Raw genomic sequence first — 15,620 nt, 5'->3', positions numbered from 1 at the left:
TATAAGTAAAAGTTGGATTAAATACACTAGAATTATTCAGAAATACAAAGAGAGAATAAGTTTGATTAAAAAAGCTGATTCTTTCCACTTTCTAATGTTTTTAATTACATTAATAAATATATATTCAAAATAATTAAGATAATTTAAAATTTATAAAATAAAATAACTTAAAATAATAATCACTCTGGGATTGTATTTACCCTCTATGATAAATTTCATAGAGAATGTTGATGTCCGTTGTTGGCTTCATGGCCAGATGAATTGAAAACATTGAATTCAATTATATTTGTGAAAATTACATAATTTCTTGTAGGTACGCGGTTTTACAATTGGAAGTATTATTTTTTAATTAATATCGTTGTTGGAAAATTACATAAAATTGTGTCGATTTAAATTTAAATTTAAATTTTGTTTTATTTTTATATCTTATCGATAATTACCAATATATTATCAAATATTTTCTAAACTAAATTTATAACAACGTAAATTTGAGATACCTTTAAAAAATTTGTTCGAATAAAAAAAATATTTTTGAACATTTTTATTTTATTTTTCTATCATTGAAAATTAAAATTTGAAATTTAATGAATTTCCTGTTATCATTAGAAATTATGTCTGTAAAAGTAAAGTGTTTTCCCTCTTCAAAATCACACTCTATTAAAAATACATAATTATCAAAAACACTTTAGTTTAATAATTATTTTACAATGCAGTAAGAATTTGAATTAAAAAAAAAAAGATTAGAGTTAATTTGTTTGAATTTTGTATATTGAGGTACATTCGATAAATAAATCTTTTTCTTTAAAAAAAAAACAAAACAAAAATTCCATTTGAAACCATCTTTTTAACACTTTTAATTTTAAATTTTGAAATTAAAGTAGTAAAAACACATAAGATTTATCAAAAACATTCTAGTTTGATAATTCTTCAATTATTTTTTATATAATTTTTTATAGCAACAAAAATTACATGAAGAGTATTTACACAGTGGTAAAACAATACCAAGTTGTCAAAAAACATTCTAGTTCGAGAATTTTGTTTTGTTTTCCTTTAAAATCACATAATAGTAAAAAGTCGAAATTTCAAACACATTAAAGTTAAATAATTATTTAAATATATTATAAAAAAAAATTTTTTACGAAGAAAATTTGATGAAAAAAATTTCCCGGCAGTAAGAATATGAATTTTCAAAAAAATTATAGTTAAAAAATTAATTTAAAAACCTTATTCTTTAACTTTTCGTATGACAAATTTTTCATTTGAAAAATTGGTTTTAAAATATGTTCGTTTTCTATTTTTAAACTAAAGTACTGAAGTTCCTATTATCATTTAAAATGATTGATAAGAAGGTATACTTTTTAATTCAAATAATATAAAATTTGAAGCACATTTTAATGGAATAATTCATCCAATATTCTTCAAAATTTCAATTATTCTTTGAGTAAAAATACCAAATTAACTGACGTTGAAATTGAAGAATTATGTACGTAATTTAAACCATCTTCATATAATAAAAAGAATCTTTCTATTTTAGAAAAGAAACTTAAGAGTGAATAATGGAAAAGTAATCTAAGTCATGATTATTTACGTAAATGCTCTTAATTTCATATTTATCTTTTTTCTTTCGCTTTGGGTAAAAGTCGTAATGTTCATTCACTTTTAATTTTAAAAAGTTCATTCTATATGCCTCAAAAGGCTCTTTATAATTCTATTCGTCAAGATTTTATTAAATATTATTTAGCGAATATTTTATTTTTTTAAATGGCTAAAAATGGTAAAGAGCTTTTAAAGGAATAAAAGGAGGATATTAAATTAAAATTACGACTCTTGTCTTAAGCGGAAGGAAAAACATAAATATGAGAATAACTACATTTAAATAAATAATTATGATCGCAACTACTTCTTTATCACTTACGCTTAGGATTTTCTTCTCAAATTTGTTGCATTAATCAATGAGCCTTTGTTTCTTAAGTAAAAAAATCAATTTAAAAATTAAGTGAATTTGAACTTTATCTTACACCTAGATCATCCTAATTAAAGTATAATTTTGCATTAGAGACCAGGATTTATCAAACGGATAGTAGAGTACAAGTCAGTCGATAAAGTCGACATTACAGTTCAACTTCGACCTCTTCAGTGTCTAACTTTCGAATCTAGTGTTTACATCTAAAGCTTTAATTTCCCAGAAATTACCTGTTACATAACAAAGTTTTGTTTTTAGCGAGACATTGCTAATGAAAGTCCATAATTTTGGATCATAAAAATTGTTCTTAAAGATTGAATTTTGTGGAAAAAGTGTCTACGATGAATAAAGAAGAAAGTGACCATCAAGAAGAATCATTTCTCAACCTCAAGAAGTCAAGTGTCAGCATCTTCGGTGCCTTTAAAGATGCCTGCAACACTAGACCATCATCTGTAAACACTAATTCAAACTTAGAATCCACAAATCAGGATAATAAAACTAGTTCTAGAGACTTCTCAACATATCTACTGATGGATAACGAAATTGCACATCGGCATCGGACACAGCAAGAAATTGAAAATCTTAATCAGAAAATGATCAAAAATCCGGTAAACCTTCACTCCAGCTTGTCGTGCTTGAATCAGGAAAATCAAGCTAGTCTTTCCAATCAGCAACTTCAGGGTCAATTTATGAGCCAACGAAGTACATCAGAGCAGATGTTGACATGCCCAGGAAGCATTCTGGACTCCGTGGCAGCTTCAGGAACTCGAAAGAAGAAGATACCTTTAAGAAAAAGATCAAAATCTATGACAGCACCAGGAAGCAGTTCAGAATCAATGAACCTAGTTCAAAATTCTCTACTTTCAACAAATTTTCGTCGAATGAATGCTACCAGTGATCAGGGTCAATATCAGTATCTGCATCAAGAGGAAAATAATTTTCCTAGCAACCAGCAGACTACTCCTGCAAGAAGAAAAAGGAAATTATTGTCCTTAGCGGAAGATGAGGTTGATCGTCAAGAAGATAAGGTTGATACTTGTGAAAATGAGCAGCCTATAGATCTGACGACGATCATTGAAGTTTTCAACTGTATGTGATAAATGGTAATATATTTCTATTTATTTATGATATTCCATTTTGTATAAGCAATTTTTTTCATATACGTATTTTGAAAACATTTCAAAATTTATTAACAATCAAGTCCTTCTCTTGGTATACACAATTTTATTATTAAAGCAAATTAGGTTCAAATTTCTCGCCTTGAAAATTGGTTTCATAACAGGGCCAGAAAAATATTATTTCGGCATCATATTCAATAGGTTAGTTTAAAAAATGATTCATGCTTTCCGGAACAATAAAATTCCATTTTTTCCGAATCTGTAAAATTTTTGTGAATTAGAGTTTCATTGCGTCTTATCAAATATTTTAGTAGTAATTTTCCGCTAAAAAGTTTTATTTTACTACTCCGCCCCCAAGAAACATCCTTTTATTGTGTCCGAAAAATGCCCCAAAAATAACAGTCAAATTCATGGCAAAGAAAGGTATTTTTCAGATTTTTTAAACATACAATATTTTTATTCGACAAGTGACAAGTTTCGAAACATTTATGAATTTGTAAAAAATCATTCTTTTCTTATTTATTTTTATTATTCAGCATTTTTTTATCTCAGAACACGAGGAAAATTTTTTTAAAATAATTGCCAAATATCATAAACAAAAAATGTTACTTTTAACATTCTTTGTTTGTATCATGAATTCCAGAAAATACTAACTTTTAACAAATTAATGTGAAAAAAATAAGTAATCCGAAAATAAATTGTTTAAATAATTACAAAAAATAGAACTTTATAATAAGCATACAAAATGCAATGCCGTTACACGGAGAAAAATAGATATTGAAAAGCAGATATTAAAAACTTTGATATTTAATCATAATGTATCTTCTATTCAACATGCAAAATATTAAAGGGCGATATCTGTTTATATTGAAAGTATAAAATATGTGATATTAACCGTTAATATCTAAGATATTAAAAATGCTACATTTTTTTGGAGGAAGGTCGCTGACGTGTGGCGTGGCGACAAAAGATTTTTTGTCTGTATCTTGAGTTTTCATCATGTGTATTGTGGTTTTTCTTATATCTATTGCACTATAAGTTTTAGTGGAAAATGGATTAAATGTTTTTGGATATGTTATAATTTTCTCAAGGAAATGAGGACTTAGCTACAGGCATCTTTCATATTAGCCTTGAACAGTCTGTTATCTGTTTAACACAAAAATTGCATAATTATGCAAAAAGGCGAATGCTTGAGGATTCGGATTTTCAAAACAGAGGACGACGATATTAACATTCTTTTGCATTTTATAGAAAATGGCATGCTTTACGGGTAACTTTTGCACAATTAAAAAATATTCCTTGAATATCTTTGATTCTGCCCTTTAATATCTTGGATATTGTCAGTGAAAATCTTCTTTTTAATATCTAGGGATGCTCTGCTTCAGTATCTAGATTTCTGTCCCATAGTTAAATCGCTAAGATATTACCTATTAATATCTAGATAGTCTGTGCTAACATCTATTTTTTCTCCGTGTATATACCAATTTTTAACTAAATGAGCGTTTTTTAGAAAAATGACAAATCAATTTAAATAACAATTTTCTTCTTTAGTATGTCATATAAAATGTGTATTCGTTCCGGCATATTCTGCCCGATTTTGATTTTCTCTTCAGGCATATTTTACTGGAATTCAAATTTCTCTTCTGACATATTTTTTTTCAGACAGAAATTTTGAAAAATTTTGGATTTATCCTTGAATGCTATGACATTCATAATAAATTCTTTTGAATTATTTAGAATTGAATTTACTAGGCCCTTATAAAAATCCGAAAGCCTAGATATTAATAGGTAATATCTTAGCGATTTAACTATGGGACAGAAATCTAGATACTGAAGTAGAGCATCCGTAGATATTAAAAAGAAGATTTTAACTGACAATATCCAAGATATTAAAGGGCAGAATCAAAGATGTTCAAAAAATATTTTTTAATTGTACAAACATCACCTGTAAAGCATGCCATTTTCTATAAAATGCAAAAGAATGTTAATATCGTAGTCCTCTGTTTTTAAAATCCGAATCCTTAAGCATTCGCCTTTTTGCATAATTATGCGATTTTTGTGTTAAGCAGATAACACACTGTTCAAGGCTAATATGAAAGATGCCTGTAGCTGAGTCCTCATTTTCTTGAGAAAATTATAACATATCCAAAAATATTTCATCTTTCTTCCACCAAAACTTATAGTGCAATAGAAATAAGAAAAACCACAATACACACGATGAAAGCTCAAGATACAAACAAAATCTTTTCTCGCCACGCCACACGTCAGCGACCTTGCTCCGAAAAAATTTAGCTATTTTAATATCTTAGATATTAACTATTAATATCACATATTTTATACTTTCAATATATACACATATTGCCCTTTAATATTTTGTATGTTGAATAGTATATATATATAATATATATATAATAGTATATATATCTAGTTTTCTCCGTCCATACATACAAATTTATTTATTTTTTACTTTAAAAAAATAATTTTTAATCAAATTGCGTCTGCTTGATATAAACTAGACCATTACTAACAACTGAACAGATAATTAAACAAATTCAGTTTGCCTTACGACATACAAATTATTTGGTTTATAGAAATAATTATTATATCTTTAAATACGTCCATTCATAAGTTTAATCTCAAACTTAAAATTTTGTACTTCAGTATAGATTCCCGTGAAATTTATTTCTATTACTTTAAATCTTTTATTGTCTCAAATATTATTTTAAAAACATTGGTAATTTTTTTTAAATGTTGTTTTTCAAACATTCTTTGATAGTAGGTTTTGTCGAAAAGTTGACAAAACACAAATTTAATCCCACAGGTCTGCAACTATAAACTTTTGATAAAATTTGATTTTTGAAAAACACATTCTTCTATAGATGTAATAGAAATCTAAGAGTTTTATTAATTTGCGTATAAATAAAAACACTTTAAATTTCTAAGGTTTCAAGTCGAAAAACCAATCCAATTTTTAACAAGTTAAATTCATCATTTTCTACCAGACAGTGAAACTTTTACCTTATAATAAAAAATTTTCTGTGAAAAAATGGAATAGTGCAATTGTAAGAGAAAAAAATTAATTTTGACCAAAAACAAAACCGAATTTTTAACATAAAAGTACATTTTTAAACCAAATAGGTATATCTTTAAAAAATACGACTGTTTAACAAAACTAGTCCAACTTTCAGCCAATTAGTTTAATTTCAAAATAAAAAAAGATACATTTTTAATAAAACAAGAGAAATTAAAAAGAATAGTTAAATTTTGCAGCAACGTCATGATTTTTCTAGCAAGAGGATTAATTTTCTTCCAAAACACACGAATTTTAGTAAAATACATTAATTTTTAACAACATGGTTTAATTATAAGCCGACAGGACAAATTATCTATAAAATGATTGAACTCTCAACCATGAAAGATAATTTTTCAGAAAGAATTAAATTTTTTCACAAAAAGTTCAATTTTCATAAAAACAGATTAATTTTTAACCTAATAGTGAAACTTGAACCAAAAATAAATGAATTTTTAGCAAAAAAGATAATTTTTAACTAAATAATTTAAATGTTTACCAAATTGTTTTGATCTTTAATCAAAACAGATTAATTTTGACCCAGACACTTGCATTATTAACCAAAATGTTTTTAAACCATAAAATACATAAAATTTCAACTAGAAAAGAGAAATTTCTAATTAAAATATTAACTTTGAACTGAGAATTGAAAAGTCACATTGTTAAAAAAATAAATTTGCAAAAAATATTTACGTTTTCAACATATAATTAATAAATTTTCAACTAAAATTATGAATTATAGAAAAAAATTAATTTTCCCAGTATATGATTTTTTAACCCGTTTCGAGACCCACTGAATCCGAAAACCAGGTTTTCACGATGGCGTCTGTCTGTCTGTCCGTCCGGCCGTCCGTCCATCCGTAAACACGATAACTCTCGAAAAAATGAACGAATCAAATCCATCTTTGGCACACTTTTTCTGGGTCCAAAAAGAAAGGACGAGTTCGTTAACCAGCCATTTTTGATAAAAATTCAAAAAGTGAGCGCATTTTGAACATTTTTGAGACCACTTTTTTCTGAATTTGAAAATTTTATGTACGGATGTTTATAGTATTGAGAAGAACAAACAATTTACCCCAATGACTTTTTTCAATAAAAAGAAAATTCTCAGAGTTATAGCGTTTTCAAAATTTTTTTAATCAACCGAAAATCAAAATTTAAAGCCGAAAAACGCACGATATGAAAAAAAGTCAAGAATTGAAAAACATTTCGTTTTGAAATCTCTATAAGATTATTATAACAAATTTTTTGATTTTTTTCAAAAATCGAAAATTCAAATTTAATTGCACAAAAAATAATGGAAAATAAAAAATTCCATTTTGTGGACAAACTATGTAGGATACAAAAAAAGATGAATTAACAAAAATGGTTATCCCTAAAAAGATCTACAATTTAGTTAAGAACCACTTCTTGATAGGACGCGTACTTTTTGTTTTATTCGTGAAAAATAACGTTGAAAAAAGTAAGATAAAAAAAAATGTGTGGAAAAATGACGAAAGTTATGAGAAAAAAATCCAACAAAACCTGTTTACAAATGTCTGTCGGAAATCGAGCGCGCAGCGCGAGTGTCACGATGAGAATGTGTACGTCAAAGCCTACAGAGCTTTGAGAAATTTAATCTTTGACTATACTTAATTAAGTAGACAATTCAGAATATGAAGACGCATATAATTACTGCCATCTAAAAGAAATCTTTTTGATAAAGTTTTTTTCAAGCATTCCAAATGCAAAGAAGGAATATCCGAGCGCGAAGCGCTAGATTCAACCATCGCGCGCCCCAGGCGCGCTCAAACTTGCGAGCGAAGCGAGCCGCGCGCACATCGCGCGTTGAGAATGTGCCCGCGAAGAGGGCAGATTTAAAAAAACAAAATTAGTCAAATTTTTAAATAAGGAGGTGAATCGTGAAAAAAATATTAATATTCAACAAACTAAGTGGTTCAAGTTTTAACCACGTAGTTAAATGTTCACCCAAATAAGTATAAATTTTTAACCAAATAGTTAAATTTTCAAACAAAAAGATAAATTTTCTAACAAAAATAATAATGTGCTACCAAAAAAAAGGAATTATCAACAAAGTACATTAATTATTAACAAAATTGGTAAACTTTAAATACAAAAAGACGATAATTATCTGCAAACAGTTGAATTTTCAACCCGAAAGTATGATTTTTTAACAGAAAAAAATCAGTTTTTTCCAAAAGTTAAATTTTCATCAAAATAATTCAATTTAAAATAAAAAAAATTAATTTTCAACCGAACAGTTTAATTTTTTAGCATTATGTTGAATCCTCAAACAAGCCAGATTAATTGAAAACCAATCAGTCAGTTAAAATTCTAAAATTTATGAGTATTGTTACATAAGAAAATGATAATTTCACGTTTAAATTGATTAAACAAATTTTTCTAACAAAAAATATATACTCACCGTCATTTTCACCATTAGGATTAATTTTCAATTAAAAAGACGAATAAATAGATTAATAATAAACTTTCAAATAGAAGAGATATTTTTTAAAGAAAAATATCATTTTTCAATAAGTGACCAAAAAAAAAGAATTTTTAACCAAACGAGATACATTTCGAACCAAAAATATAATAGTAGACTTTTCATCCATAAGTAGGTTTTTTACATTGGTTTCTTGTCACTTACTTTTTATTTAATCGAAAACTCGATAAAAAAGGGAGAAAAAGTATGTTTATTAAAAACGGACTAAAAAAGAAGAATTGTTTAAATTTTGTTAGCAGAAAACGTACGAAATGTTTCTGGATGATAATTTAGAGGGATGATACAAATATTATTTTAATTTAGAAAATTCTGACACTGAAATCTAAATCGCTTGCTCATTTGATTTTCTGTTTATTTAACTTAATGAATTATTATTTTTTATTATAATTTGTAAATAATTTTTTCCAGGTTGAGAATTGGATTCGAATCTTCAAAAATTTGATCAATGCTTGGATGGATCCCAACTGCTCATATTCAGCTTGTTTCTAACGATAGTCATCATACTACCAAATTTTACTCTAGACAAATTTGATTTATATTTTTAGCCAACAAATTTGTTCAAGAATATAAAATTAAAAATGTTGTAAGTCTTTAAGATCTGAAAGAAAAATGTTCACTTTTAGCTAATGTGTGCGTGTGTTGTGTTGTATCTTAATTACTTTAATTAAAAATTACTTTTTTAATATTTTAAATACCATTCCTCGAAAATAATAATAGACAAATTGTAAAAGAAATTATATGACAGCTGGGCATATTAGTTTAGTTTTGTGCTTATTTAGCTCTAGTTTTTCATTTTTTTTCAATAAATTTTATATGAATGAATGTAATAAAACTATTATTTTAATTTGGAAAGAACTTTTTGGTCAAACATTTTAAATATTACGCTATAAAAATTTTTGAAACAATATCTAATAATTTCGAATTAAAAGCGTATGAAAATCATTTAAAAATATATTGAATTATTTCAAATTGAAAACGTTCCGAAACAATCAATTTCAGAGTAAGTAACATTAAAAAAAAGGAAATTATTTTTTTAATTCCGTGTTCTGAAACAGAATCTTAATTCTTTACAAAAATTTCCTGTTCTAAATGAGAATGATCATTATTTTGAAAAATTTTCCGTTTATAAATAAAATTATTCTATATCACCAGAAAGATTCCTTTTTTCAAATCCTAATTTTATTTATTTATTTTTTTTTTTTAATTCCCGGGTCTAAGCTAAAATTACATAATTATTTTTAAAAATCTCCTATCCCAAGGCAAAATTGTTTTAAATAATTTTTTGAAAATCTTTCCTTGTTTTAGATCTAAATTATAATTGTTTTTCATTAGATAGGGGGAGGTTGTGGGAGGCAATGGAAGAGAGGGGAGTGAAGAGGGGCCTGATCGAGAGGGTAAGGGAGGTATATGAGGAGACGAAAGATAGGGTGGGAGAAGGGAAGGGAATCTCTTAGGGATTCTGGATGAATAGGAGGTTGAGGCGAGGGTGCCCGCTTAGCCAAACGCTTTTTGTAATTTTGATCGCGAATACGGAAAGTAAGCTAGCGGTCGGAGTGGTAGGAGGAGTTAGGGTACGAGGAGTCAGGATATGATCACTGGCATATGCAGATGAGATAGTACTGTTGGCAAAGAGCGAAGAGGCTTTAAAGGAGACGATGAAGGGGTTGAGACGTTACTTGGTCAAGAATAGGTTAGAGTTAAATGGAGACAAGTCGAAGGTTATTATGTTCAGGAAAGGGGGAGGGGAGTGGAAGTGGAAGGGAAAAGCGGTACAGGAGGTGAAAGAGTTGGTGTACCTGGGCTTCCTGTTTTGAAGAAATAGGAGAGTGGATGGTCATATAAAAGAGAGAGTGAGAAAGGAAAATGTGGTGATGAGGCAGGTGTTGGGGCTGGGAAAGTGATAGTTCGCAGATGATTTTGAAAGAAGAATGAAATTTTTTGATTCGTTAGTGATGAGTGTCTTATTTTACGGAATAGAGGTGTGGAGTTGGAAGGTAAGTGAAGAGATAAATAGGGTACAGGAGAGGTATGTAAGGTGAATACTAGGGGTTGGCAAGGAATACGCTAAACTATATTGTCAGGAGGGAGACAGCAAGAACGAATTTAGGGATTATAGTAGGGAGTCGAGCGTGTAAATATGAGGAGAAATTTTTGGAAGAGGGGGCAAGTAAATTGGTTAGGGAGTGTTGGTGGGAGAAGGAGAACAGACGTAGTGGTACAAAGATGGAGGTGGAAAGGGAAAGGTATTTTAAAACGAATGGATTGCAGATGAATGAAGTTAGCAGAATGCACGAGTAAGGAAGGAGGGTATATGAGTTGGTTCAAAAGAATGGCATGGAGAAAGAGAAGGCAGAAGGAGAGGAGAGAATAAGAGAGTCAAGGTATAACGGAAACTATATGTGGACTATGCCAAGGGAGAGAGCGCAATATTTGTGTGAAGAATTGGAAAGGATGGGGATAAGCATGGAGGTATTGTTGCATGAAAGTGGTGACAAAAGGACAGTAGCATGGGTGAAGGGGGTGTTGATTGTAAATAGGAGAGGAAGTAGATGTAAGAGAAATGTAAATATTGTAAATAGTAGTTAAGTATTAGGTGTTAGCCGCGGAGACAGAGGCTGGCAATGCGAGGCATAGCGACAAAAGAGCGAAATGCGTGCGAGGCGAGGCGAGGCGCAGCGAGGAAGGGTTAGGCTATAGGAGCGAGCGGATTAGTTATAAGGTGTGGATGGATAGTACTTTGTAAGACGTAGTGTAAGAAAATTATGTAGAAAAAAAGGAAGTGTAAGCAAGTCAATTTTTTAAGGCCAGCAGGCCGAAAAATAAACGTAAATCCGCCGTTATTAGTCAAAAATCAAGATCTTTAAAAAAATTCCTTATTCCACATCTGAATTATTATTTCTTTGAGGTCCCTTTACCAAACCAGAATCAGAATTCGTTTCGAAAATTCCACTTTTGAAATTCTACTATTCTTATTTTGAAGGGTTTCTTGTTAAAACTCACAATTACATATTTATTACATATTATTACATATAGAAGGTTTTTTTTCAAAAATCTTATGTCCCAAGTAAGAATTATAATTCTTGAAAAAAATCCATGGTTTAGATATGAATTACAATTGTTTTTCAACAATTCTTTCTGAAAATTTTTTATTTTTGAATTTAATTAATTTGTTGTTTTATCCCCTGTTTCAGATCAGAATTACAATTCTTCTCGAAAATGTCCTGCTCCTAGTCAGAATAATAATTCTTTTGAAACATAACCTGATTAAGACGTGGAGTAGAATTATTATTCGAAAATTTCTTGTTGCGAATCAGATTCATAATTCTCTTTACAAATCTCCCGTTTCAAGTGAAAGATGTAATTCTGTTGAAAAATTCTTTGTTCCAGATCTGGATTATAATTTTTCAACAATCTACTCTTCCAGCCTAGAATCAAAAGTTCCTTAGAAAATTCACCTTTTAAAGACAACATTAATTGTAAATCTTAAGAAAAAATCCTTCTTTCAGACCTGAATTATAATTAGTTTTTCAACATTAAATTTACGAATTCAGAATCAGAGTTTTTGTAGAAAATTTCTTTCATCGAGTATAATTAGAATAATTAAAGAAAAATTTTGATCAATTTAGTTTCCAAAGTTTTCTAGAAGTTCTTTGAAAACTTCTGAAATTTATCAATCTAAAAAAAAATTTTAACGGTTTTCGAAAAAAAATAGATATTATTTACTGGAGCAGCGTAACCAAATTTTGTATCTGCTCTACTTCATATTATGTACAGAAATCTACCTTGAAAAAACCAGACTTTGTCTAAATAAAAATCTTATTAGATAGAAAAAATATTCTACGAAATATTGTGTTATTACCAAACGTTCCAAAAGACTTGTTTTAAATTAAATTATTATACATCTTTACGCAGGTCGAACTTGAAAGTGGACAAACAATTTTACGTGATGACAAAAATAAAATTGTCCATTCCCTCATGCTTTACTTTTATTTGATGAGAATCGTGATATTTACCAATTATATTTTATGGAAAGATTTTTAATTCTTCCTAAAAAAGCTGCGCTAGCTATGTTCTGCTTAACTCATGGAAACAAAGGTAGATTTTTTTAAGCAAAACAAATTGATTTTAGAAATCGTAATGACTTTTTAAATATTTTAAAATTTATTTTCAAAATCATTTCCCTGAATAAAAATATATTATAGTTGATGTAAAATTATAAAGTTAAGGGGATGGGGCAGAGAAAATATAACGATAATCACATGGATCTGGGGCCGTTCACGTGAGGTCTTTAATCATAATTTTATTTTCAAAAAATATTATAAGAAACACGATTACCAACTAATTATTCTTCGTATGTAAAAAATGCCATAAAATGGAAAGTCAAAGAGCAATATGCTTGCAAACAATATATACAATTAATAAAATCCTACTTTCAACTGGAAATTAGTCACATATAGGATAGGTTTACCTGAAACATGTTTATGATTTTGTTTGATAATTTATTGTTTTTAATTTAGTTAATTAATTTATTGATATCAAATCAAAAAGTTGGATCTAAATGTTGTTGAAAGTACGAAATTATATTCTTTTTTATTTTCTTATGACACCATAAAATTGTATTGTTAACAAAAATTTCAATAAAATAAATGTTACATTTTCGAAAAAATTACAAAAAAAACTTAAGAAAGAAGTAGAGAAACTTTTCTATAAATTTCTATAACACAAAAAACATTTTTTTTCGGAACAAAGAAAAAGATTTGTCTAAAAAAGTTGACTTTATATATAACAGAAATGTTAAGAATAAACTACAGTATAAAATAAGCTGCTGCTATTTAAAATTGTTTGAAAATTAAACAAATATTTCCACCAAATCTATTAGACTCGAGGTGTGAATAAATTAGGTTTATAAAAAAATAAAAAGATGCTACATTCCACGTGTTGATGGACGTAGTTTTTTCCTTCCCCATGACAAAACAATCAAAAATGTTATTTAATTTTTATCAACAATGGCTTTTTTTATTCCCTGATCGATTATCTTCTATCGGCAACCTTTTATGAGAGAAAAAAAAACTATGTAGGAAGTAGTGAAGCTCTTCTTAAATATCCATTTTAGAAAAAAAAAATTAATTTAATTTAGTCTCCTGAATAATAATAAATATAATTATAAAGAATTGTATGTGAAGAATAATTTACGGAATACAATAATCTGCTGTTAGTTAAAATTCATTCAAAATTAAGCAAATATTTTCGGCGAATCTAGATTTGACACGTGAATAAAGCAAGGTTAAATATATTGATACGGTAAATGATTCAATGTCATAATTTTAAAGGAAAATAATTGATTGACTAATAATCGTTTAAATAAATCTAAAAATCATACACAATCGCCTTTGTTTATTAAATCTATCTATTCGTCACTATTTAAATTTTTGTACAAATTTTTAACTAACTTATATTATATATCTCAAAAAGAAATTATTATACTTTCACTAATTGAACAATTTTATTATTTTCTTTACAAAACATGCAAGGAACCAAAAAATCTCAAAAATTAAAATTGATTGATAAATATTTAAACCTTTATCCTAAATTTAGCATAATAAAACGTTTAATAATGTTTACGAGTTCTTAAATTACGCCTCAGATTTATGTTTATACATCTTCGAAAAACTTTATATTTCAATCAGAATTATATTTCTTTCTTAAAATTTTTTGATTTGCATTAGAGTTAGAAATTTGGTACGAAAATTTCCTGTTCTAAGTCAGGATTTAAAAAATTCAAAATTAAGCTGCGGGGTCGAATAAGGGCACATAAACTTGTTTCGCCGGGAGTGGGAAGGCCTCTGGAAGCTTTCAAAAACATTTTCAAATTTTAATTTTTAAATACTATATCTAAAAACTTGTTAAGAACAGTACAAAGAATTTTTCATGCGCGGGCTGTAGCGAGAGTCTCAGATCCAATTTATAATACAGGTCACCGATGCCAGAAATAAAAGCTAATCAAGGAATAATGTTGTATTAAAGTGTTGTACATAAGCATAATGTAAACTAATTTATTTACTTGATATTATGTCAAGAAATACTAACACTCTGTTACAACAGGAATGATAAACAAATGTACTTTCTCGATCTTTCACTTTTTTTCAATTCCACGAATTTGAAGCATTGAAAAAATCTCGGAATTAAGAATTCGTTGAATCTGAACCATTAGATGTTTATGTTTTGTTTTACTTTTGTGAAATTTGTCTCAAAAATAGAACCATTCGATTGTACATACTATCAAATGAATAAATTATTTTACATTGTGCATTATTATTTATTTATGTATAATGCTTTTATATTACCTGATTACTTGATTAGATTTTATTTCTGGCGCCGGTGAACTGTATTATAAATCGGATCTGGCACTCGCTACAGCCACGCGCGAGTTGCCTAGCTGCTATCGTATTGAGACGTGAATAATTCCTTGAATATCAATTGGATTGGGCTAACATTTTCCAGAAAACTTTTTTGTTCTGTTTTTAACAACTTTCTGGCTAGAAGTTTTTTGTTGCTCAATACTCGCTTGATAAACGAAACGCTGGAAGTTAGAGAAATCTGATAAGCGCAAAATATTTAAAAAACAATTTACAATAATTAAAAAAATTTTTTAAAATTACTTTTACTTTATCAATTTAAGGACATTTCCAACTGAATTCCCTGCAAATTTTATTTAAACGATTAAAAATAAATTTTAATAACAAAACAAAAGTTTTTTGGATTTAATTAGAAAACTAAAAAAGCGACAACTGTTTCCCTGGGGGAAACAGATGCGCAATGAAATTCTACATCTAGATATTATTATTATTATTACACCATTAGGCCATTTCCCTTTCGGGGTAGGCGTGACTCACTCGGTAGGGGAAAGGAGTAGTGTGTGGAAGGAATAGAGATTTTTCAGATTGATCCAGAATTCTCGTGCTA

The 15,620-nt window shown here is 28.1% G+C and overlaps 1 protein-coding gene across 1 annotated transcript; it reads left to right on the top strand.

Moving 5' to 3' along the window:
• Positions 1-2,113: 2,113 nt before the first annotated feature.
• On the top strand, positions 2,114-9,489 carry LOC117179122. Its single transcript, XM_033370793.1, has 2 exons — positions 2,114-3,066; positions 9,066-9,489. Exon 1 carries the CDS (start codon positions 2,305-2,307, stop codon positions 3,058-3,060), a length of 756 nt encoding a protein of 251 aa, XP_033226684.1. The 5' UTR covers positions 2,114-2,304; the 3' UTR covers positions 3,061-3,066; positions 9,066-9,489.
• The last annotated feature ends 6,131 nt before the right edge of the window (positions 9,490-15,620 follow it).

Source organism: Belonocnema kinseyi, chromosome 8 (assembly GCF_010883055.1).
Source record: "Belonocnema kinseyi isolate 2016_QV_RU_SX_M_011 chromosome 8, B_treatae_v1, whole genome shotgun sequence".
Lineage (NCBI taxonomy): Eukaryota > Metazoa > Arthropoda > Insecta > Hymenoptera > Cynipidae > Belonocnema > Belonocnema kinseyi.
The sequence above is the reverse complement of the archived record's forward strand: the minus strand, read 5'-3'. Positions and strand labels throughout refer to the sequence as shown.

Bases quoted from the DNA above. Each gene is read 5' to 3' on its own strand.
- LOC117179122 (XM_033370793.1), top strand. From the start codon at position 2,305: ATGAATAAAGAAGAAAGTGACCATCAAGAAGAATCATTTCTCAACCTC.